Source organism: Corvus cornix, chromosome 4, assembly GCF_000738735.6.
Source record: "Corvus cornix cornix isolate S_Up_H32 chromosome 4, ASM73873v5, whole genome shotgun sequence".
In the NCBI taxonomy this organism is placed as follows: domain Eukaryota; kingdom Metazoa; phylum Chordata; class Aves; order Passeriformes; family Corvidae; genus Corvus; species Corvus cornix.
In genome coordinates, this window is record NC_046334.1 from 4,590,354 (window position 1) to 4,615,674 (window position 25,321).

General features: G+C 42.2%; 2 protein-coding genes across 3 annotated transcripts in view; one reads left to right on the forward strand and one right to left on the reverse strand.

The window, feature by feature from the left end:
* NUDT6 (nudix hydrolase 6) overlaps positions 1-7,742 on the reverse strand; it is a 12,942-nt gene extending 5,200 nt beyond the window's left edge. Inside the window, exons 1-3 of the mRNA XM_039550769.1 lie at positions 7,594-7,742; positions 6,453-6,656; positions 1,606-1,661 (exon numbers count right to left, since the gene is read on the reverse strand). Of these exons, the coding sequence (XP_039406703.1) occupies positions 1,606-1,661; positions 6,453-6,656; positions 7,594-7,732 (399 nt within the window). The 5' untranslated portion in view covers positions 7,733-7,742. The remainder of the gene's footprint in view (positions 1-1,605; positions 1,662-6,452; positions 6,657-7,593) is intronic.
* A 69-nt stretch (positions 7,743-7,811) lies between these two features.
* The window catches only part of SPATA5 (spermatogenesis associated 5), a 170,464-nt gene continuing 152,954 nt past the window's right edge, over positions 7,812-25,321 (forward strand). For both annotated transcript variants that reach the window (XM_039550764.1, XM_039550765.1), the window contains exons 1-9: positions 7,812-7,971; positions 8,382-8,506; positions 9,041-9,198; positions 10,377-10,435; positions 10,628-11,245; positions 13,334-13,463; positions 14,102-14,158; positions 14,859-14,982; positions 16,259-16,514. In XM_039550764.1, the coding sequence (XP_039406698.1) occupies positions 7,839-7,971; positions 8,382-8,506; positions 9,041-9,198; positions 10,377-10,435; positions 10,628-11,245; positions 13,334-13,463; positions 14,102-14,158; positions 14,859-14,982; positions 16,259-16,514 (1,660 nt within the window). In that variant the 5' untranslated portion in view covers positions 7,812-7,838. The remainder of the gene's footprint in view (positions 7,972-8,381; positions 8,507-9,040; positions 9,199-10,376; positions 10,436-10,627; positions 11,246-13,333; positions 13,464-14,101; positions 14,159-14,858; positions 14,983-16,258; positions 16,515-25,321) is intronic.

The following is a 25,321-nucleotide window of genomic DNA, read 5'->3' on the forward strand; positions in this document are numbered from 1 at the left end:
CTGTGTGCTTTCCAGTGATTTGAAACCCTAACGACTACATTGGAATTTTTTTTTTCCTGGGCATTCTTAAAGGGCTTGGATAGGAATTTAAAGTAATAGATTAAAAATAGTGCAGATGGAAACCACATATATTTGTCTACTGGCTTTCAGATTTGCTTTTAGTTCCTGGAAATCTTTGTGTGCTGTGGAATTGTCCTGTCACAATTAAACCCAAACAGCTCTTAAAATTCCAACAGGTGTTTAAAAGTTTTTTTTACTCTGATATATTTTTAAGATATTTACTAAAAGGTAAGCATGCACATTTTTGGTTTTTTGTGTAAAGGGTAAAGAAATGTTGTGTTTCTAATGTTTACAAAGTGCTGTTGTGTCCCTGGAGACTCTCTGGAGCTGGAACCACTTTTGGAGTCTACAGCATGAGAGGTAGTTTTATGCTTTAATTGGTAATTGCTGAATGTAAGCCTGAAGGTCATGCTATAGACAAGTCCTCGACATTTTACTGTAAGTAAAAACATAAAATACAAAAATGAAAAATAAACATCTTCAATTACAGGAAACAAGTTCAGAGGAAGAGAGACACCCTTGTCTTTTGTGTTAGAAACTCAACATGTAGTATGACTGAACCTGCCTATGAAAACACCCTTTCACTGAAGTTCATTATCTGTGTTGTAGTTACTAATGAACTGATCCTTTGGGTCCTGAGGAGCAATGTCTTAGTAACTATTTCAGGAAAGACAGGAGAATGCAGCCAGTGACTGACACAGTTTTAACTGTTTAAAATGCAAATGATACATCCAAGTGTATTTCAGTTTACCTAGCTAGGTTTTGATTGTTTCAGGTTAAAACTGCATTATCTCACTCTCCTAGAGACACTTTAACTTGCAAATGAAAGCATAATGGAGGCTAAATGTCTCTTAAATGGAGTAGCACAGCCAGATGCCAGTGAGCCAGAGAGCTTTCTGCAGCAGCTGAATTAAAACCTGGGTTAGCCTGATAGGGGCTGGAAGACTTTTCAGTGATTGATGCTCCTTGACCTCAAGCCACATCACACGAGCCACCCTCACCACAGCACTGCTCTGGTCTGGAATTTTCTGTAGTGAGGGCAAGCGCTTCCGTGTGTGAGAAATTAAAGATCTTTACGCCTGCTGGACTAAGGTGGTCTCCAGGTCACAGCCAACCAAGCTACTGCTTGTTTAAAGCCACAGATATGCCTGGAATTTTGGAAACCAAACCAAATCAGAATCTTTCTCTCAAAATCTGTTTCGAGCCATGGGGGTTTTCCAGAGGTCTTCATGGATCCAAACACAAGATCAGGGACTCCTGGGTCAGGTACAGGAGAAAACAGAAAACTCAAAGCAGGAAGGATACTTAGTTCTGCTGAATCAATCACCAGTTATAACAAAGCTGTTGATTTTTAGAGTTGTTTTTCCCTTAAAATGGAATACAGTAATCTGTTGATAGATGTGTTTAAGACACTTGTAAAAGGAAGTAACTTTCAACTATCACAATTTTGGAGTGGAATAAAAAGAAACATATATTTTGTTTTATACTACAGAATAGGCTTATCTAAATGAACTTCTCTATTTTATAATCCTGTAACAAACATACCTTATTTCTGTCTTGTACAACCAACACCTTCCCAGTGCTTTCATCTAGAACAGCACCTGGTATAGAAAGAATATTGAGGAAGATGAAGCATTTGGGATAACTATGTTCAATCCTAACAACCAAAATTTAACATATTTTGATAAAGCATAACAAACCTCTAATGGTAACATGTACAGTTAGGAAGGTTTGTATGGAGGAATCACAGAGTGGTTTGTCAGTGGAAAATGGATGCACAATAAAATATCAGAAAAAGGTTAAGTACCCCATATAAAAATTCAAAGTTGGCAGTACCAAGATAAAAAATTGCAACATTTAAGTTCCAGATTAGACAAGAAATGAAAAGAAAAACTTGCTTGTGTTAATATCAGAACTAAAGAATGCAAGATCAAGGGGTTACCCAAACAATCTGGCAAAGCTGCTTGCTTCAGCAGAGACGTGCCTGTAATCTTCCTCAAATAACAGAATTTTCCAGTGACTCTGGCTGAGAAGCCACCCTTAAGGGGGATGAATTTTTCTCCAGTGAAATTCATGATAAACCCCCCCCCCCCACCTGCTGTAGTGAAGATTTGAGTGGTTTTGGGTTAATAACACACCAGGTTTAGTACTCTGGGCTGACTGTACAGTAATGTTCAGCTGTGTGACTATCTCTGAACTCGCACTACCCGGCTAACAACTCATGACAGGAACTGTGCTGTAATCTGAGCCAACTTCTTAATCAAAAAGTGTTGCTTCCAAGTGGAAAAGTGACACTTTCACTCGACGAAGAAGCCTGTCTGACTAAGAAGTGCTGCTTTTCCTTATGTCCTCATGCTCAGCCCATGACTTTCTCCCTCAGGTTACAAGTTTTCCTACTTTCTGAACTCCAAGTGCTTTCATGTTTAATTATGTCATGCTCACTGGTCATACTTTAAAAATGTCCTTCCCTTAAAACAGGTATTTTTCTCAGATTTTAAAGAGTGCTGTGGTGCTTCTTGCCAGGATCTCTTCCACATCAGTCATACATGGCTTTCAAATTAGAGGTTAACAGTAAAAAAAAGCTTATGTCATTTTATAGCCAGAGGAAGAGGATACAGGCACATCTGTGATGACATGTGCATTTAAAATGCTATGGGGAAGTATATCCACAGAAAGGAATTATTAAGGATGAGTGTCCAACTAAAAACAACCTCTGTTTTTTAGTAATACATGGCAGAGTTATGTGTAGGAGGAATATTTCAAAGATGAAGTACCAGTCCTCCTTCAAGCTATGTCAAAGGACGTGCTTTAAGAGGGTAGTCACATATCTGCCTCCCTGTGGCTTGTGACTTTATGATTTCATTCCTCCTGTAAATATTTAGCAGTGTCCAAGTTCAACTATTGTAATGATTAAAAGAGGGAACGTAAGAAAAGCAGGAGGAACTCTGTGATTAGAGGGTTTGTTTTCTAGAAAAGTCATTCCTCAGCCAAAGGGTTTGCTGAGATCACGGAGGGCTCGTGAAGGCAGGAGACTGCCATTTGAATCAAACAGAAAGTGTGTTTGCTCTCCTCTGTTCCCCCGAAATTGAAGCCTGTGCATGTAATTTTTGGCAGTGTAATTCCCAGTGAGATGATCAGAGTCTCTGCTAGAGGATTCCTAAATCCAGAGCAAGAAGAAAGAAAACACACTAGCAGGATTTGCTGTCTGGTCTCATGTTCCCTCGCTGGACCACACCTGGTGACCAGTGAGATCAGAGCTTGACTGCAGGCCCTGAAGTGTGGTTTCTAAAACTCTCCCTCCTGCTACAAATGTGGCACCTGGAGCTTTAAATCATCTAGTGCCACGATGACTTTCGTGCCACGATGACTTTCTGGAAAGGTTTATACTTGCAACCCAACCAAGTAATCACTATTACAACACCACTTGGTTTTGAATGTTCTCTTTTGGAAAATAGGTAAGAAAAGCATTAAAAAAAAAGAATCCCTTAGCCAACTCCAGATAATGAGTAATGGAGGGGAAAACTATCTTCATCCTACCTCTTTTATTTATGACTGATGTAAAAATGCATGCAAAGATGTTCAGTGTTGAAAAGCACTTGTCAACCACAGAATGAGTGCAGACACAACTGCCTGCACTGAAAACAACAGCAGACAGGAATAGCTATTTGCAAAATAGTTCTAATGGGAACTACTTTTAAGTCACTTCTGATAAGTGACTTGCCAAACCTATCTACCTCCATCTTCCTGTGCAGTTTCACAGTTGCTCATTTTAGATTTCCTTAAGTAACAGGATTGGCCAAGGCTGATGATCCTCTGTGTGTGAAGACTCTCCTTCCAGGAGTCCTTCAACTCCAAGGACCTTGTTTCAACAAGTGGATTAAGGTGGTAGCAATGCAAATAACAGCTGTATTGTAAGGCTTGTAGTGCATGAGCGGGGGAAGAAAATGCTTTTTATTTTTCTTCCTCTCCTTTTACTTTCCTTCCTCAGCTTGTCCTCTCATGCCAGGTACATGGCATATTTACAAACATGTCACTTTCTGGATGGCAGGCCACATCCTCCTCGGAGGTGGAGAATTTTGGAAATGCTTTTTAAAAACATGTTAATCACTTAATACACCAGAGACTCCTCTGTATCTTTACACATGTGGAAAATCCTGCCGCCTACAAACGGATGCAGTAACTTAGCTGGAAGACACATCACACATTCCACTATTTCTAAACAATAATGGCCAAGCCCAATGAGTAACGTTTGCTACTCTCTGCTTGGCCACTCTCATCCAGTCTGGTAAAACATGACCTGACCCTGCTTATTCACACCTTTGTCATCGCTTGGCTGGATGGTCCTGAGGCACAAGCCCTGGCTGTGCTGTGTTTGCTGCGTGGGAAACTCCAGACAGGAGGAAAACCAGCTGCTGGTCTACTTGGCAATGAGACTTGCTACCTGTTCCCTGTGCTGGCTTCCTGCTGGCCAGCCAAGCACTCTCCACATCTCTGCTTTTCATTTTCAGGATGCTCAGAGGATTGAGTCCTGCATTTCACTGGCCACAGCTTTGGCATAGACTCTCACCAGCAAATTCATTTTATTTACTACAGACACGTTGTGAAATACTTTTTGGTTAGGAAATAAAAATGCCTTGAGTTTGACCCCCCTCCCCAATATACATATTTAAATAATTTATTATTTCAATAAAATGAATTAAAAATAGAACGGAGCCTTTCCACTACCCAGGGTCTCCCTCCTAAAGAAGACAAAGCAATAAACCTACCAGGTGGTATCCACACTGCTTAGTGTGTTTTTGGGATGTGTTCCAGATCCACTGACAGTGAGTGGAACAAAAGAAAAAAACCCCACATAGCAGTCATTATTTAACACTTGTTTACCTGACTAAAATGCTTTCCTTAAGTATTTACCTCCTTTAAAGAAATTCCCAATAATGAATAAAAGTGTACAGGTTTGAAAAATGGTAGCAAAGAACACATACATTATATGTTGTGCAATTTTAAAACCTGTACAATAAATTAGGAAATCCATATACCTGCACTCACCAAACTTTTCTTTGAAGTTTCCTCCTACTTGCAGAGTGCCAAGTGCTTCGAAGCACAACTGCAAATTATGCTCTGAAAATACATTTTTAAATGTTTATTTGAAAATCTTTCAGAATTATGATTTTTCTTCTAGTCCTTTCTGATGCCCACAGGGGTCTCAACTCATCTCTTACATGATCTCCTTTCAAGCAGCACTTTCAGCTGTGCCAAGTTCTACTTCAGAAAACCTCTCACTTAGTCAGGTTTCCTCACAAGGAGTAACACGGTGTATTTGCGAGTAGGATGCACCGTCCTGTTCCAGTTTAATGCCACATATTTTAATGGTGAGGTTTCCATACCTCAGGAAAACATGCTCCAACATGTCCATTGACAAACTCCAAGTCCGCCTTCAGCATCCACCCTGCCCTCTGCTGGTCTTGGAAGAAGACTACCGGTGGCAGTATCACTGTTTTGTAATTCAAGAGGCTTTTTCCCCCAAACTTCCTTTTACCTGACCTGCTGCTACACAGAACAAACCATCTTTTGTGAGTTCTTCCTAACTAGATTTTTCAAATTGCTGTTTATGGGCCTCAACACCACTTGCTGAAGAAATAACATCCCACATGGTCCCTGTGAGCCAAGTACAAACAAGTCAGGGTTGTAACTGGAGAGATTTGCTCTCCCCAATCTTGTGATTTCTGTGCATTAATGTAACCCTTAACCAGTACATGAAGGGTCCAAGCCAAGCTCCAATTACAGATTACTGAGTGATGGGATAAGTAATGGTAGATCTGCAGAACTCTGCTGAGAGAGAGGGGAAAACCACTCGAATTCAGTGAAGCTAACTCCAAGCTGACAGTATTTTCGGCTCATCATCAGTCCCTTGTACTGTGCTATATGAAAAACTAAAAAAGGGGAGACTTGTCTAGTTCCTCAGAAATTTTTTCAGTTATGGAATGACTTTCCTACTGTGGTTTTGGGAGGTCTAGATGGATTAAGACTACGGTGTTTGTTTGGGTTTTTTTGTAAAATATATGGTTGGATTGAAGACTTCTAGGCACAGCTTAGATCAGCCTTCAGACCACTGCAATTTAGTCTAATAGTTGCTTTAGCTTCTGAACAATCTTGTTGGGTCAAGTTTTCCCCATTTAAACACATTAACTTGAGCATAGTTTAGGCAGGTACACATATTAAGCACACAGAGCAGAGAAGTGCTTTCTCTTAAGTCAGTGGTTACTTTTTCATTTTAAAATGCAGTAGGCAGCTGGTTTCCACATGCTGGTTGTACAGAGGAACAGTTCCTACTGAACGTGCTCCTAAGGGCTCCTTCAAGACTTTCTGTGGGTGCAACCACTCCTGTAACTCACCTGCAACCCCCAGCTGGTGTGTGGCAAACCCCGGCAGCCTGCTGGGCCCCTCTCCCAGCCACAGCGTCAGGGTAGACGAGCCCTGCTCAGCGTGGTGAAAAGCAAAGCCTTGGGAAGCAGCCACCGCCACAAGGCTGCTCTGGAGGATGGGGACATGGAGCCAGACAGCAACACGGCCTTCGTCCCGCCACTGAGACACGGACTCTGCAAGAGAGGGAAGCGAGGAGGGTCAGGGACCCCTTTGCCCTTGACCTGTGTGGTTTTAAGCCTTACCACGCACTACAGCCGTTGGTAATGTGCAAAAATCTGTATTTTTCACCTCATTTACCACAGGGTGAAACTATTGTTGGTGGGAGAAACTCGCCAGCAGTGTCAGAGGCTGCCAGCTTGACATATTATGTGGCACAACTTGGTGTTCATGTGCAAAATGATGGCTTTTCCATCACGGGTCTGCCATGAGAAACAGGGGAATCTACTCTCCTAGACACCAACTGTCCCACTGGACAGTTCCTCAGTACAAGGAAGATAAGGAACTACTGGACTGGGTCCAGTGGAGGCCATAAAAAGGATGAGGAGTCTGGACCATCTGTCTCATGAGGAGAGACTGCGGGAGCTGGACCTGTTCAGTCTGGACAAGATGAGTCTCAGATGGGAGCTCATCAATCCATACAAATATCTCAAAGGTGGTGCCAAGAGAATGATGCCAGACTCTTTTTCACTGGTGCCCAGTGACAGGACAAGGAGGAATGGCCATAAACTGAAACACATTAAGTTTCACCTGAACACCAGGAAGAACTTCTTCACACTGAGTGGCAGAGCACTGGAACAGGCTGCCCAGTGAGGGCGTGGAGTCTCCTCTGGAGACATTCCAAATCCACCTGCTGTGGTTTGTCACTCCTGTGTCACCTGCTCCGGGCGATTGGACTGGATGATCTCCAGAGGTCCCTTCTAACCCTAGCTATTCTATGGTTCTGTGAACAACATCTACTCCCGCCTGCCAGCGCCCTCCACCTCACGGCCGCGGCTCAAGGTCTTTGAGGGGAAGGCGGTGGTTGAGAGCGCCCCCTGGCGGGACCCCCGCCACCCCTCACACACCGCCCCCCGCCCGCCCCGTGACTCGGGACCCCCGCCCGGCACTTGCCCCGCAGCCACCGCCCGAAGGAAGCCCGCTCCAGCCGCGGGGACCCGCGCAGCTCGCCCAGGTCCACGCTCACCCCCCCGAACTTGTCCGGCCTCACCCGCAGCCCCGCCAGGGCCGCCCAGCCCCGCACCCTCCGCATCGCCCGCCACGGCCCCGCCATGGCGCTGAGCGGGGCGGGGAGCGGCCGCCCGCGGGGCGGTGCCAACCTCTGCGCCGGAACCACTCTGCGGCGGCCGTGGGGCAGCATGTCCGCCTCTTCTGCCAGAAGGAAGAGTAAGGGGCGCTCGGCCGCGGGTGGCGGCTCCCCGCGGGATGGTCCCCTCGAAGCTGCCGCGGGCGGGCCGCTGGCGCTGCGCGTCACCGACGCCGTGGAGGCAGGTACGGGGTACGGGTGGCGGGAACGGGCAGCCCCAGCCCCGCTGCCTCAGCCGGCGCACTGAGGGCGCCTCCTTTGAATCTGAGTCCCTGCCCAGCAGCGCTCCCGGCGCCTCACGAAGGCGGGACCGGGGGGTCTCTCAGTCCAAGCCCCCATGAAACCTACTCTTATTCCCGTGGAAGGGTGCCGGCGGTAGCTAAATCGCGGTGAAAGGGGCAGTACCGAGCAGCGTGGGACCAGCGGTGTTCCCAGCCCCGCCGGCAGCCCCTCACGGGGGTCCGCGCGCTCCCCTCAGGGCAGGCGCCGTGACGGCTGCGAGGTTGTGCTTCCCGGGGAGCACGGGAAACGCCGGACTTACTGACAGGAAGGGGAGAAAAAATGATTTTTTTTTCTTTCCTCCCGAAAACTTCAGGAGATGACAAAGTCCCGAAGATGCTGCGCAGAGCGCTGGCGCAGCTGTCGCTGAGCAGCATGAAATCTGCGGATCTCTGCATAGGGCGGCCGGCCCTGCTCACCTCTGCTGAAGGGCGGCAGGAGGTGAGATCCTTTCTTGTCCCTTTAGGTGCTTTTCTCGTGTTATCACCGTGTTCCTGTTGTATTCAATAGAACCAGCATGGATCATGCATTGAGAAAGATGGTGAATATGCTCTTCTATGTTTTCTACACTGTAGTTGCATCTGTATTCTCAGTATTGGGAAAAATCCATGCAGCTGCTTTTTTTTTTCGATAAATTTATAAGTCATATGTGAATATATGGGTTATATATTTACTCATCTTTTTTCATGGATTTGTAGTATTTTCTAGTCAGCACAGTGTATGCTTTTGAGTCATCTTCAGATTGTGTAGAGAGTCCTGGTGAAATTCTTTTATCACTTTTATAGGCAAAATATAACCCCTTCCATCTTGAAAAGTGTTGTGGATCATATCTTAAGAGCTTGATGCTACTTGTGTCTTGCTCAGTGGAACCAGGTTTTAACCTAATCCTGCATATTAAAGCAGTGTTTACCTTGACTGGAAATGGGAGGAGCAAAACCTCAACTGACAGGTATTGGCTTTGAAAACTCTTCCTAGGTCTGTACTGCTTGGCCCACCACAGGCTTTCCAGGGGGGAGAATTGGGCTGGATGAAACCACACAGAAGAGCCTGAAAGTAAATCCAGGTGACACTGTCACTGTGCAGCCTGTGACTGGTGCCGTCATCCAGGCAGAGGAAGTCAGTGTAAAGTTGAGGTATGGAACTTGTTACAGCCCTGTTGAAGTTTTTATTCATCCACTTCCCTTCATTCTCTTGTCATGTCACAGAGTGGGCATTTGGATTATTGCAGAGTCTGATTATAGTTATGTCCTAAATAAAGTTACTTTACAGTTACTTTTGAAAGTGTCCTAGCACTTACATTTTTATAAATTAACATCACAGTTCCCAGGCAGTCAGTTGCAGAATTTTTTTCCATGAAGAAATTCCTCCTGATGTCCAGAGAACCATAGTTTCATGTAAGAAGTAAGAACATAATTTACTGAAAGAATAAATTGAAGTCCCATTGTTCAAGTACTGCCTAAGTTCCTAGATGCTTTACAGGTGTAGTTCATTCTCTGCCAATTAACACCTCTGGGTAGTGCTTGCATGCATAATTTAGCTTTTTCTTCCAGTTAAAAGAATCAATCCCTAACTTCAGGCCCCAGCAGCATATTTGAGTATGTGTTTACTCATCAGGAAAGGCTATGGTATTTTAAGAGCTCCTCTAAATTAACTGAATACACCTGTTTTCCACAGAGTTGCTTTCTTGTTGGTTAAAATCAGGAAACAGGCTTTGATTTGCAGGCTTAGGGCTCCCCCCGTTGTTCACGCTTTGAGTTGCAGCAGCTGCATCTGCTTTAAATGCCTTTGGTGTGGTGCTTTTCAACGTACAGGTGTGAGTGCTTACAAAAATTGGGGACTTCCATCTGCAAAAGGGATGAAGCGAGTCTAATCTGAGAACCAGTTACATAAAAGACTAGAAAACGCTTTGTGGGGAAAACCTGTGTTTTGATAGTGGATATGCAAGTGCTCAAGGCACTGTTTTAATCAACAGAAGTTGTGTATGTGTGTTTGCAAGGCTGAAAGAGACCTGCCTGATCTAAATTCTTCTCAATTCAGTGCACGTAGCAGTGATTATCCTGCCTGGTGAGATGAAAAGCCTGCATTGCGTATTTGTAATTCTAAGAAATGATAAAGGTAATTTGGGATTTTGTTAATTTCAGCATTTTGTTTGACAAAAGTAGCCCCAGATTGCATAGATACACTTCTTTTGTTACTATGTGTCTGATATCTTCGGGGTTAAGTCCATATGATATGAAGACTGCGAAGTGCTGTGGACTCTGGTTTGGTTTTTAAGTGCTCGGAAAACCAACTTTTTCCCTTCCTACCACAGGGACAAAGATGCCACCGTTAATGCTGAGGAAATGTCTGTGTGCCTGCTGAGGAACCTTGGTATGAGTTTTGCTGCTTCTCTTTTGAGAATTTTTGTAGTAAATCATCAAGTTCTGGATACAAGAGCAAACATTTTCCCTTTGTGTTCTTAATCAGGGGCTTATGGCAAAATGGGGGATGTTACTTTATTCACACTTTGTAGATTGAGATGTTGTCATCTTTGTCTTTTTTTCTTCTTTTGTCTTCTCATAGATGGGAAAATAGTCCTACCAGGAAACCTTTTGGCTTTCACTTACTATGGCAAACTTTGCAACATTGTGGTGATGAAAGTGAAGGGGAGTGATGGTGCAGAGCTGATTGCACAGGGCAGTGCCATTCCCGGTGATTCCAATGAGCCAGACCTTGAGAGATCTGATTTGGAGAGCAGTGCCTTAGATTTGTCCTTACAGCTCGGCAGGATGGACATCGGTGATAGTCCAGGGGTTGCCTCCATGAGCACCCCGAGCAAAGCCGTGGATCCAGGCTCACCAGTCGCACCCAGCGGTCCAGACTCTGGGCAGGGAGACAAAACTTTCAGCACGGGAGATGGTGCAGACCTCATCCAGGATCTGGAGGTGGCTGGGAAAGCCAGCGCTGAGGGACTCCCACTAACTGGCAAAATTGGAGCAATGAGCAATACAGATTGTTTTTACTTCATTTCTTCAAGAACTAAAATCAATTTTATAGAACCAAGGACCAGTGTAGCAGAGGATGGCGAGTGTGAGTCCCGGGTCACCTATGACATGATAGGAGGCTTAAGTGGCCAGCTCAGAACTATTAGAGAAACTGTTGAACTGCCCTTGAAGCAACCTGAATTGTTCAAGAGTTACGGTATGATGCCTGAGAAATGGCTTTCTTCATTAACTTTCTTTTATAACGTGACTTTTTTTTTTTTTTAAACACTAATTGCTCCAGGATTATGCACTTAAATGAATTTTATGTAACACTGATCTGGTAAACTTGTGTGTCCAAACAATGTCAAACTGCTTTATAATTATACTGTATGGATACTGTGAAGATGTTATGGCTAGCCTACGTGAAAAACAGTTGATCAGGGAAGAAATATGTGTCTGTACTGAAATTCCAGCATGCATGAGCAGAATTTGTAGCACATAGGAAAGACTTCTGTACTTGGACATTTGGAAGGTGCAATTGTTTGTGTTGTCCTAAAAATTTGTGTTGGTAGAGTCAGTTAATCATATCCTTTAAATGGAGAAGAACTCAGATTAATTCTTCTGCTATTTTTATCCCTGTGTGTTCCTGCAAATTTTAAGGAGGTCTTTGAGGCTTTTTACTCAAACTGCTGAGTGTGTTTAGTATGGAATTACAGGGCGGAAAACCGAAGACAATTACTGTTGCCATACATAAAGTTATAGCTAATATATATGAAAACTTAAAGGATATTTGCGACTCTGTGCTGTGTATTTATCACAAAGGGCTGTGTACCTTGTTTAGGTGTGCATTACTGTGAGACAGGGCCTTTTACCTATAAATATTTCTTTAATACCATGCCTTGGAGGCCTTTTGTTTCTCTCTGTGACCTCTTCCCCCACACATGCTTCAGAGAGGAGGTGATTTCAGCTGGGACAGTTTGTATAGCACACAGGTGGCTGTTTCCTGGCCATGATCCACAGGTGTCAGTGGGGTGGTGTGAGGCATCCACGAGCGGTCCAGCTCATTTGGTCCAACCCCAGCATCACCACATGGTTTTGTGGCAGCAGAGTTTGCCTCATCATGAGTGGTCTTCATACCTAGTCCCTAAAGCTTAAGCAGATTCTCTACTAATTACATGATGGCTGATGATGTTTTCTCAGGAGTTACAAACCTTTAGCCCCTCTCCAAACGTTGGGAGTCCTTGTCTGCTCACGGGCGGCAAGGCTGGAGCTGAGGTGAGCCTGTGGTTCCACAGCCCCATGTCTTGCCAGTGCCAGAAACGCCACAGGAGGGAGCAGCACGTGCTTTAATGTGCTGGTGAGGGAACCAGTCTGTAGAGATGCTTTTCACTTTATCCTTTGTCAGTCAGCAGATAATTTTTTTCTCTTTTCCAGTGTATTAGTTTCTAAGGTTCAGGCTTGTGGCTTGCCCGTAAGGCATCATTCCCTGATTCTCAGTCCCACCTGATATTTCTTTGGTTATGTTTCACCAATATCTTACGTGCTGGGGTCAGGCCTTTGTCAAATATTTGTGTCTGCTTTTTGCTTTCTAATTTTTCAACTTCTGTTTTTGGCTTTTGTGCCAGTTTAATTTGGCTTTGCGGGTCTGAAACTATTTTTGGTGGGCTCTTTACCTGGGATCATAATAGTGTTTCTTGCAGTTTACCTGTAATTTCCATCCAGCTTCAACTGTACACAGCAGTACCTTGTTCTTCCAAAGTCTCTTATGTTCTGTCTCTTTGGCTCTTAACATGTGCCATTAAATAGGCAAATTCACCCTTTTAATGTGTTTTTTCATCATCTTGCAAGCATTCTTAAATCAAGCCTCACAGTATTTCTAGAACTTTCTGGAGTGTTGAAGAGAAGTGGTTTTCTGATGTGGGAAATTTGATATAATGACACTGTAAGAGTCATGAATAGCTTAAAGTGTATTCATGGATGTTAGGTACTCAGTCTCGCAATTTTTTTGAGAACACATGGGGAAGATTTATAATGAACTACTGAAAAATATAATGAATTAAACAGGTGCTTTTTAAATAGAGTCTTTTGGACATTGAAAAATTGGATGGATGTCCTATTTAAGAGTGATCTTTTCCCTGGAAGCCCACAATTTCATCATAATGGCATGTCTGTTACAGGAATTAATGCTGAGGTCGAGTTATTATTGGTAATAATGGGGACAGTGAAATGTGCAAATGCAGGCTGAGTCTGGCATTTATCACCAGTAACTTCCTTTCTCTGTTTGTCTGCATGTGCTTATCCAAAGGGATCCCTCCTCCTCGAGGAGTGCTGCTCTATGGCCCTCCAGGAACTGGGAAGACCATGATTGCCAAGGCCATCGCAAACGAGGTCGGCGCTCACGTTACTGTTATTAATGGCCCTGAAATAATAAGCAAGTAAGTCCATCCTCTTTATGTTCATAAATTCTGTATATATAGTAGCCCAAAATATGCCCTGGCATCTATCCATTGTGGAGAGATGTAGTATTTGCTATGGGTTATCTGCCCAAAAGAGTCAAAAACAAATGGGGAAGGATTCTCTCAAGTAGGGCTTGTGTTTCTCATATTAAAAGAGGTTTATTGGACTTGGCCAGGAAATTTGTGTAAGGCATGGACTGAATTAAAGAGGGGATTAAAACTGCATCTGCAGTTGCATGTAGGTTTGTTCTGCAACAAGAAGAGGAACTTGTCAGAGCATATTTGCAATTAAGGTGGTACTGCATAGACTGATGCATCCAGAGAAGTAATTTTTTGTTGTTCTTCAAAAATGTAAATAAAATTGTTTCTCACACAGAAGAGAAGCAGTTCTCTTTAATTTGTTTTCTAGTTACTAGATGATTCTAACTTTGTCTGTGCCCCATTTCACCTTAGTTTCCTGTCCTTGTGGAAATAAAGATTACTGTAGATTTGCCTGGACTTCAGGTCTTTAAAAGTGTGCGCTACGGCTTTTTGTGACTCATGAGCAGTAATTTTCCAAGTTGTCTGGAAAAGACAGAAACCCCATGTTTTTTATTAAAATATTTTAATTCTCACAGGTTTTATGGGGAGTCTGAGTCGCGGTTACGTCAGATATTCGCTGAGGCTTCTCTCCGGTACGTTCCTTTGGAGAATTTTATCTGTGGTATCAGTTCCAGCCTTAATGTTTTTAAAAGAAAAATATTTGCAAGAATCTTTGAATTGTGACTTTTTTCATCCAGTGGTTTTTAAAAGGAAATAAATTTGTTTATGTAGAGCTTAGCTAGGAGGAAAGCAGTGAAACTCTAGGATGCCTGTTAATCCTTTTGGATACTGCCCTTTTTTAAGGGTATGTTAGGGATGGTGCCAGATCGTTCGACCTGTGTTGTTAGTGCATCGCGTGCTTGTTTCAACAGATGGAAGCATGAGCCAGAGTTTCACCTGGATCCAGATTTTCCTCTCGAGTTTCTGAAGGCCAGCTCCAAAGGGATTAGTGTTGGTACTGGATATAGCATGCCTCTGGTGGTATCTTGCCCAAGTTTATTAGATCTGGCTAAGGCAGGCTTTAGACTTCCATGTGGTTGGTGTTCATAGTACATTAGCAAAAGACTGTGGCATACTGAAGGGATTAGTTGTCTAATATATTATTCATTTTAGTTTTCTCTTTGAGTAACACTGTATTCAGGACTGAAACTTCCAGTTACCTAAAGGAGTGGGATGCTTGTTAGTTTTTGTAGGAACTGGACATTTTCCGTGAACAGCTTTGCTCTGCTTGAGTGCTTTAAATCTTCCCAAGCACCTTAACTTCTTTTTTCCCTTTATTTTTTTTCCCTCCAGTTGCCCCTCAATTATATTTATAGATGAGTTGGATGCACTCTGTCCAAAGAGAGAAGGGGCTCAGAATGAAGTGGAAAAGAGAGTTGTTGCTTCATTGCTGACATTAATGGATGGCATTGGCTCAGTAAGTCAACTCTATTGAGGCAAATAATGTGCATGGGCAATCGCTGAACAAAATAGTATTTCTTCTACAGGGGGAGCCAGTATTAGATGTATCACTTGTGGGGAAAGAAGACAGGTGAGACTTTATAGAGTAATCTAATGCTTTTTTGGATGCTAAGCAGAGGATGTAGGAGAGGAACGATAACTGTGAGTTTAAAAGAAAGTAGGTTTCTTCCATTCACTGCCTTTCCTTTGCCTTCTCTCCCTCTTGTAGTTTTGGAGATCAAACTGAAATTTCAGTGATAGCCCATCACTGAACTAAACCAGGTATTTTTAATTGCTCTGAAGACAAAGTCATCCAAATACTTCTGGTCATATGTAGGCTGCATGATTAAAGGCAACAGCAACTATTTCAAGATTGCCAGAGCAGTATGTAGGGCATAAACAAAAGCCTAATAAAGAAACAGTAAGTTTAATTGACTTGAGTAAATTATGGATTAAGCACATAAAGTTTGGCAATCTCTCATCTATTATTTTATGATTTTTAGCAGGAAAGATGAAAGAACTCTGTCCAGATTATGAAAATAAATTTCTTCTGTTTATATAATCTGCAAGTTTCTCATTATTTCCCTGCATGGCAGTTTGAGTTGCCCAGTCTGGAATTGTTCACAGGCAGAACATATTTTCTGGTGGCAAAGGCTAATGGATATTCTTCCTGGGAAAAGTGCTTCATTCACAAAAAGAGTATGACATTACAAGAGACCTCCTAGCTGATCCTGCCCCGCTGTAAAAGTGAAAAAGCAGAGCTTGAGGAAATTGATTAGGATTTTTGACCTTGCTTTTCCTACTGGACCTACAGGAAGCTTTATAACCTCCTGTCTTTGCTGGGTTTGATACCTGAACTGATTTGTTTCCCAGCCTTGTTTATTTCAAGGTCTGCTAATACCATTCTGTTCTTGTGCCAGCGCTGCATTTTAGCTCAAACACTTATTTTTCTCTCCTTGGTTCTTACTTTCTGATTCAGGAAAGCAGATTATTGGGGATTAAAGTGGGAGTGTCTCTTGTACTATCTGTACGTGCATGTAGCCTGTAGGATTGCTAAATTGCAGTTGGGGATGGGTTGGTTGGGTTCACTTTTGGCGTATGTATTCTGAAAAGCTTGTTTTATTCCTTTAGAGCCAGCACTAGGATTTTAGTGTGCGTAATAGCTGGAAAAGTAAGCAAGAAGTATGTTTATAAGCTGTGTGACACTTAATTGTATTTTTAAAATAGTATCTTGCACTGTTTGATGCCTCCAGGAAGGCAGTGAAGGGCAGCTGTTGGTCCTTGGGGCCACCAATCGCCCTCATGCCCTGGATGCAGCACTGCGCAGGCCAGGGCGTTTCGATAAGGAGATAGAAATCGGAATTCCCAATGCCCAGGACCGTCTGGACATACTCCTGAAGCTTCTCAAGAAGGTTCCCCATTCGCTCACAGCAGAGCAGTTGGCACAGCTGGCTGACAGTGCACATGGTTATGTGGGTGCAGACTTGGCAGCCTTGTGCAAGGAAGCAGGTAAGACTTTGTTTATCTTATTTAGGGTATTACTTTACTGTTGATGTCTTTATTAAGGGAAAAAAAAAATCCACAGTCTGTACTAATGGCTTTTGAAAAAACAAGGTTTTATTAATTTTTGTGTCAAAGACAAGACAGCCAGGTATGAGATCTGAGGAACACCAGTCTACTGCTGGGCAGATCAGAAAAATTCTTTGAATATTAATAACTTTTAAAATCCAGTGTTACTATCAATAACCCTGGGGAATCCCCTATGCCAGTTTTAGGATATTAGACAGCTTGCTCTCTCTCAGTAAACCAGTGGTTTTGGGAGTTAGCTAACATCCCGAAGAGTTTTTCTACTCTCTAGCCTTGCACACAAAAATCCTAAGTCTGGCTGCACAGCTTGCCCTGCAGGTCTGTGTTTCCAGGATGTGGAAGCTGTGTGCCTCAGTGGTGTTTCTTGTGTCTCCCTTCCATATTTTGTGCCCGTATTCCATTTCCTGCAGGTGAGGAGCTCCTTGAAGGGGCGAGGGTGCTGTGTGCACCTGGCTCAGATTGTGCAGCAGAGCTGAGAGAGCTGCAGAGCACACCCTGAGCCAGGGGCTGGAACGTGGCCCTTGGCCTTGGGAACGGGCATAGCCCTGAAGAATTATCCATGCATCATGCAGCCAGGGTTCACTATGTTCCAGGGAATGCTTCAGCATGAGTTCACTTCTGTTTTCATTGGATGAAATTTTGCAAGTACGCTCTATCAGTTCCTAGGTTTTGCTAGAATGCGTCTGCACTGTTTTAAGTGTTGGAGCTTAAATCTGCCCATGAGCAGCCCTGTAAAACAGCCGAGTCAAAATATGACTCTCCAGCTCTGCTTATGCCTATTTGCTCCCTTGTGGTTCACAAGCAAGTTTGCTGCATGCGCTGGTTACTTTTATTTCCTTTGGCACTGGGACAGCTTCCTCTGGCAGTGGCACAGAGCATGGATAATTCTTGCATTGGAATTGACTGCGAAGATGACAGATGTTTTATTAGGGGTGATGGCACCTGGAACAGCAAGGATTTTACTTGCCAGCTTCCAGAATTTTTGAGGGATAGTTCTCAAATATGAATTTTTGGAGTTTTTATGGATCAAGAAGAAAAGAAATACATGAACACAATTTGTTTTACAGTGCTCTTCTCTCGGCTTCAGTTGTGTCTTAAGCTCTGTTTTAAATTAGAAAACATTATTATTTTTTCCTGCTTATATATATTTGTTTAAAAAAAGATAAACTCCCTTTTTATTTTCCTTCCCCTGTGTTTTTGGAAGCCTGTCAGTCTGCCTGTGTCTCAGTACTTGCATAGTAAACACTTAACTAATGTAATCTAAAGTTCTCAGTGAGAAGTGTTGTGGTTTCAATTCCAAACATGACCCAGCTGAGGCTTTACTCGTGCATGCGCAGATGGATTCTGGACACTTCATAATCCAGCTGTAAATAGATTATATTTACCCACTTCATGAGGACCTCTTAGAAAATAAATTTGGAATGTTGTGCAGGTTGAACACTATGTAGGTAAAAAACTTTGGGCATCTACCTGTGGCTGATTGCAGGACGTGGTGTTATCCGGGAGCTTTGCATCCAAAGCCAGTGGTGGGAATGAGGGAAAGAGGATATCTTCTTCCTGTTGCTCTTCTTTGCTCAAGTTTGACTCCATGCTGTTAAATTTCCCTGTCGTTTGTTAACGCGGGGTGACCTCTGCTGGGGAAAATACAGTCCAGCGCCCTTAACTCCTTGCAGGCCACGTGAATTTTTCCTCTTGAAGAAGTTGCAGAAGCATGAGTCAGTCGAGCTATTACATAAACTGAAGTTAAGTTGCTCATCATTAAGGAACGTTCTTAGTTGGAGTCTAGTTTTTTTTCCAATTAAGCTTTTTATCTGTTTTTTATATTGCATTTTCAACACCTGGTAAAATATTACTGCTTTCACTGGAGTTAAACTTAGCAAAGACTTTTATAATCTACTACTTCTCCTACTACTTCTCCTCAGTAGAGCAAGATTCCTTCATATGGAAAATTTTCCAGTGTTTTGTCTAGTTTTTTGTGTTGTTCCAAGATGCATGGCCTTCTATTGCTTCACTTCAGAAACTCTGCTGTGGGCCAAGCTAGCTTGCTGCCCAGGAATGCTCTCTGATATTCAGCCCAAGTTTTCCTTGTTTAGTTTTATCCCATTATTTCTATTTACATCCTTGTAGAACACGTTTGCTCTCCCTCCTTAGTGTTTACACCCTTCAGATATCTCTAAGCTGGTCTCATGTCCCCTACCTCCTCATTCATTACTGGACCAAACTATAAATATTTAGCTCTTTTAATCTTTTCTCATAAATAAGTTCTTCCTCCCTTCCGAGAAATTGTGTTGATTTTCTCTGAACTGCCTCCAGTTTGTCAATAACCTTTTTGGTGATGTAGGGCTTAGGATTGAACATATTTCATATATATGTCTACATTACAGCATAAAACATGGTATAAACATATAGTTAATGTGACTAATGCACATTTCTAAATATCCAAAATGCTTTGTATTTAGGCACTGTCTGAGTTAAGAATTCTTTCACAAATTTCAAGATTTTGTGCCACATTCAGACTTGATGTGTGTGTAAGTACAGGTGAAATGTGGAAACTAGCTTAGAAGAAGGATTTCAGAACTCAGGAATACATGTTCAGTTTTTGGCACAGGATTACTGTTGCTTGCTGATTGTATTTCTGTTGTGGTCTGTGGGAGACTCTCAAGTCCTGCATACCCCATTTATATCCTTGGGTTTGTGGCTGGAGAGACTGAAAGATTGCAAGCTAAATATGTTTATATTCTTAATACAAAGTTTAGATCATTTTCCAGAGGACTCATCTTTCCTTATCTTTCTACTTCAACTCTGTTTTTTTAACACATATATTGTGTATATACTGCTTCTATAAACCAAGGGTGTAGTAATTAATGTAACATGGTAAATGTAGTATTTGTAGGGCTTTTGCATCTCTAGTTAGGTTTCCTGAGATACTTCATTGTAAAAGCTTTGATGTTTGCCTTCTATATAATTCTGAAGACCATTTGTTAATGAAAAGTAAATAACCATTATAGAATTAAACATATTCCATCTGTTTTTTTGGCAGAAGTTGTTTGTTTTCCAGTGCAGGATTTGCTTAGTGGTACTGCTGCGGTCAGACAGGCAAGTTTTGTGTTCTGTTCAGCAACTCTGCATTTTCACGGGAATTTTGAAGAAGTTTTGGGGCCTGTAATGTCCATTTTGTGCTGAATGTTTCCAGGCCCCCGTGTCTATGGTGTGTACAGAATTGTGGTGTGGTGTATGCAGGGATGGGCAGGTAGAGGAAAAGTGGACAAGAGACTTGGAGAATCTGTGCAGTGGGAGCTGGACTTTCCCAAACAGGGCATTATGGCCAAAACGTGTGGCACCTCTATATGGAGATGTGCTTATAATAATCAACTAAGAGTGTTTTTATTTTATCTGCTGAATTTTTAAAGTATTAGTGGATTTCTCTCCTTTTCCTCTACTGAAGATACAGTTCTAGCCTCTCAAAAAATGAAACCACAAAACTGGGATTTTTATAGGGTATCTACATGTCCAAGGTTAGAGTATCTGTAGTGACTGCACTGGAGATATTAAGATTTGCTGTGATTTCCACAATTAGCTGATGCTTTCACGAAGTTAACAGCCAAGTGTGGAAAACCTGCAGATTTCATGTTAGGCACTGGGCCACATCCCATGGACATCAACTTGCAGTGTGCTACTCTTGGTAGACTCCTGAGGGCTTGGGTACCATCCAAGGGATTCACACACAGAGAATTCTTGACAAGAAAAGGGCTTAGTTATGTGTGTAGCTGAGAAAGTCATATTCTTCAGGCTGGAAGAGGTCTACTGTATCCTAAATTATTTAGTAGACTGGTTTTAGTGTGAACAGCTGCCTTCTGAATTATTTTATCTCAAGCAGAGGAGTGTATAGGAGATAGACTGCCATATCCTTGCATGTAATGTCAGTGTTTGTATGCCCTTGAGATCTTGTTGCTTCTCCTTTATTTAATTTGCCACGTGGTCTTTTATTAATTCCCAAAAAAATTTATAATGGTTTTAATTTATTGGCAAAGATAAGCACTGTACTTCTTTTTAAAAAAAACCAAAACATATGAAATGTTAATTATGTAGCAGGGACATGAATGGTATAAACTGTACTGAATGTTAGAAGATGCTTAGCAACAAAGGTTTCCAAATATAGCAATTTATTATAAACTTATCCTTCTATGGCTGCCTGTAGCATTTCAAGAGGGTGAATATAAATATAGCTTGATTTCTTCAAGGAGTGGGTTCAGTCATATTGTTTACAGAGAAAGGAAGTATTTGCTTTGTGACTCTTAGAATTTATCTTGAACATCCTTGTTCATTACACATCATTTCAGTGTGCTGATATAAAACACTTGGGCTGTGATAAGATAGCATCATGAGGAGAGGAAGAACAAATGGCTTTGTTTAAATAGTGGTCTTTCTGGCAACAGCATTGATTTGCTTCCAGTAAGGATGCTGCAACCACTGAGACTTTGCGACTTCTGTAAAAGAGGCACTGGTGGCTTTGTTTTGCATCAGAAGTTTTTAAATTGCCTGGAAAAGGTATCACCCTGCTTAGCCTTTAGGATTAGAATGGTTTACTGGTTTAAGATGTCTGTTACCAAAAAAAAAAAAAAATCGTAGAGAAATAAGGGATTAAGATGCATCTTTGACCAGAATGAGTCAGCATGACTCTCCTGAATCTGTGAAGCCACTTGCATAGGCATGTCATAATGGTCTGTTGTCTTGTTCTCATAATTTTGAGACCTGTTGTTTGGAGATCTTATTGTCTGTGCTGTTCATTTGCCCCTTTAATTACCCCTGCATTCTGATGAATAATACAGGATGGAGAGGCTTTATGCTGCTTAATCTATAGCTCTGTATATTGATTTTATGTGGATAGCAGATCTGTAAAGGTGTAATTTATTTAGGAGGATACTGTACCTGGCTTTTTGTTGGAGCTGAGAAACTTCCTGCTGTATCTTCTACACCCTGAAACAGAATTTCTGCAATCCCCTTGCATTAAAAGTAAGAATTAAAAACCAATAATAACTGAAGGACTGTCTCTTAGAATTTTTCTGTTTTTCCCTGTAATTGACAGGGAAGTGAATTCCCCTGAAGCCCAGGAATGTCTCTTTGTTAGACCTATGTAGTTTCCCCCCAGCTCCTGCAGTTGTGGTAGCCTGGCCACCTGCAGGAAACATGAGCCGTGTGGGCTAATGTGATTAACAGTGAGGCTCTGTGCACCCCGAGGAGCAGCCCCTGACTGCTCTTTCAACCAGACAAACGCTGCCTTCAATCCGTGCCTTCCCAGCCTCCTATCTCCAATCGAGCTCTTCCTTTCAGCTCAGGCACAGTCCTGATGAAACAGCCCAGTGTTAGGGCATCAAGAATATCCCTCCTTTCTTTAAGCCATAAAAATTCAGTCTGAACCTTTCCCAGCACGGTCTGCACCCGGGTTCTACTGGGGGTGTGCAACAAATGTGGATATTTTTTTTGGATTGTAATCCTAAATGTAGCAATGTGGGTTTGAGACACTGTTGAAAATGCAGATTTTGACAGAGGCAGTTGATGACCAAGGCAATGGGCTTGTTTGTTTTGCAGGGTGGTTTTGCTTTGCTTTCAAGTTAACTGACTGCAGTTACAGATTTAAAAGGGGAAGTGCTGCTTGACATGCTGTAATTATTTTATTCCCTTATGGAAAGTGACTGAAAATACCATGTCTGTGTTGTTACTTCTTTAGTAGTAGCAGGGACAAATATTGAAGCTATGCTGTTGCAAACAATCCGCTATTGCATTGTCTAACTGAGTACTGGTTCCCATGTGACACTCAAAATGAGGTGGGAAAGGCTGCTTGCCTTTTTGTGAAAAGGTCATGTAGAAGATGTGGGAGTTTGGGGAATATTAATAACATATCTAGTCAGATGGTCAATACAAAAAAAAAATGTGTTATGAAATTTTTGCAGAAAGGACAGAATATTGGATTTTGAAATACACTGAAAAGCACAGACATAATACAAAAGTAAAGCTACAAATGAATTTTTGGACTGGGACAGCTGAGTTTTCTGACTTTGTGTTCCATCATTCTAATTTATGGTATAAGGAGAGCAAGAAACTCCAATCCCCATCTTCAGTGTCCGTGAGTTTTAAGTTAATGCTGCATTCTGTGCTGTTGAAGTTGGGTCCGTGAAGCAGAGGGTGTTTCTAAACCAAAGCAATTGGCTGAGCAGCTTGGCAGTAAATGGGCCCTTGCTTGCACACACACATAGCAAAGCAGTGTGGCTTTTTTGGCCTCTGATTGGAACACGTGTTTTGGGATTGCTTCTTCGAGCAGCAGCTCAGAGTGGTGGCTTTTGTGCAGAAGTGGCTACGTGTGGCTGCTGCCTCTCTGAAGCAATGCTGGTGCATGTTGTGTTGGTTTTTGGAGTTATTTTTTTCTTGTAGAAAGTCTTTGCCCATTTTTTTTGTTTGTTTTCTCCTGGTACTTGATTTTTGTTTTTGCATGAGGAACATTGCACTGACTGCAGTCAGGGCATGTGAACTTTTGGTTTTCATCATAACTCATTTTAAGTGTGTGTTTATCCAAAACTTGTAGCTAATTGGATGATGGGATTGCTGACTTCATGCACACAGTTGTGGGTTGAGTACTTAATAATCTGTTTAAAGCACATCCCATTCTGTCTGCTGATATTTATATAAGCAGGAAATAAGGATTATTTTTCAGAAGAGTTGATCAATAACTGTAGCTAATACTTTAAATGAACCTTCTTGGCTGATAAGGCACCGTGTTCTTGCTTCTGCAGCTTGAGTGGTATGGAAGAAATTATACTACTCACGTGTGGCAATGGAGTTAGCAGTAGGCATTTGTACGTAGAATGATTAGCTACTATTGGGGGACAGAGCTTAAAGGTTTTCAGGCAGAGTTTTTATAAGTCTCCTGACTTTAATTTTTAGCCGTATCCCTTGCCAACATTCCTAATTACAATTAGACTGGGCATTTAGCCACTAACTCTTTTGCTTCTTGTCTTTCTGCCCTTGCTGCTCTGGTAGCCTGGCAGTCCTTGTTTTTCTCCTCATGCATGTGTGACCACCCTTAGCGTAGGTACAGTTATGTCTGGGAGCAGGCTTGGAACAGGCAGTCTGGTATTCCTTATTTCCCTCTGTTGTCACGGTGTTGGGATAAATGACGTGTGTACTTGATCTGTGAATAAACTGTTTCCTCTACGAAAGAAGTTCTGAAAATGTAGTTCTTCCTTCCTTCCTCCCTTCCTTCCCCTCCCATCACACCTCTCAGCAGCTTTCAGGGAGCTCCACAGACATGTTCCAGCAAATGCCAGGGCCCTTGAGGAAGGACTATAAATCATGGATATAATCCCTATAGTAGGTTAGTGCTCAGGTTAGCCCAGTGAATTTGTAATGTTATGGTTACAAGGGATTTAAGGGCATTATCTTTCCTGTGCAAACAGTGCATGAAAGTTCTTCAGGGATTTTTCCCATATAGCTCTGGCAGCTAAAGACAGATTGCAGAGTATGGTTTTGAGAGCAAAAGTCAAGGTTTATGCTTCCTGATTTTTTTTTTTTTTTTCCCCCAAATAAGCATGAATTTTATGTACAGGTTAAATTAAAAAAAGAAAGTTTAAAATATATTTATAAACTGACTTTAAGTTATATGAAATGCTTTTTCTGTGCATAAACCTATTAAATTTTGAAGTGTAGTATGTAAAGATCTAGAAGTAGAGGAAGATACGCCCTCCAGTGCCATAAGAAAGCTGGGATCTTACCCATCCATGCCCCTCTGTTGAGTGTTCCACTGCCAGCCAGGTGGTAGAGGATCACATTGGGTCTGACAGCTGTCACTGTCAAGGAGAAATAGTGTGTGTCTTCTGGGTTTGTCCAGAAGAATTTGGGAGGGAAATGCCAGATTAGCAGAGAAGGAAGAAACATGTCCTTATGTAAACAACTTTACAAGAAGATAATAATTTCTTTGAAGCTACTTACAAATTCTGGTATTGGGATTCTGGTAGAGTAAGTCCAGACAGGATGGATTTGCAAAAGGAATAGCTAATGGGCAGTAAAAGATGCACGAGTAACAATTTTGTTTGGTTCAGTTTATTTCCTCAAGTGTTGTGTATATATTCTGTTTTGGAAACCTAAAGTACATATGTTGGTCATTCTGAGTGGCTGCTTCCTATTATTTACAGTGGTGTATAATTATACACAGACTCTGACAAATATAGCAGTGTCGTATGGTCTTTTTTCAGGCTCAGATATTTGTTATTATGACCTAATGTGCCAAAACTTAGCCAAGCTATGAGCAAGAAAATCTTACAGGCAAACAATGCTATCGACGTTGTGCATAGCTTGGTACCATCCATACCAGGACAGGGCATTCTGCTGGGTTTTTTCCCCTCTGTCCACTTGGTTTCCTCTGTTCTAGACAGACAGGATGAGTTGGTGAGCACACTGTTGCTGGGCTGGAACAAACTGTTTATTTTCCATTGTTTGTAATCATGCATGCCTTATTATGCTGCTTTCTTTTCTTTTCCTTTTTATTTTTTTTTTAACCAGGATTTTCCATTTCTACTTCACTGAGGATCAGTGTTGTTCACTAGTCCTGTGATAGATATAGGTATCCTGTGCCTGTGTGAACAGTCCCACTGACCCTTCAGCAGGATAACTGCATCTCAGTCCTTCCTCCCCTCATGCAGGACTGGAATAAAACAGGGAAAACCCACTTGCCGACT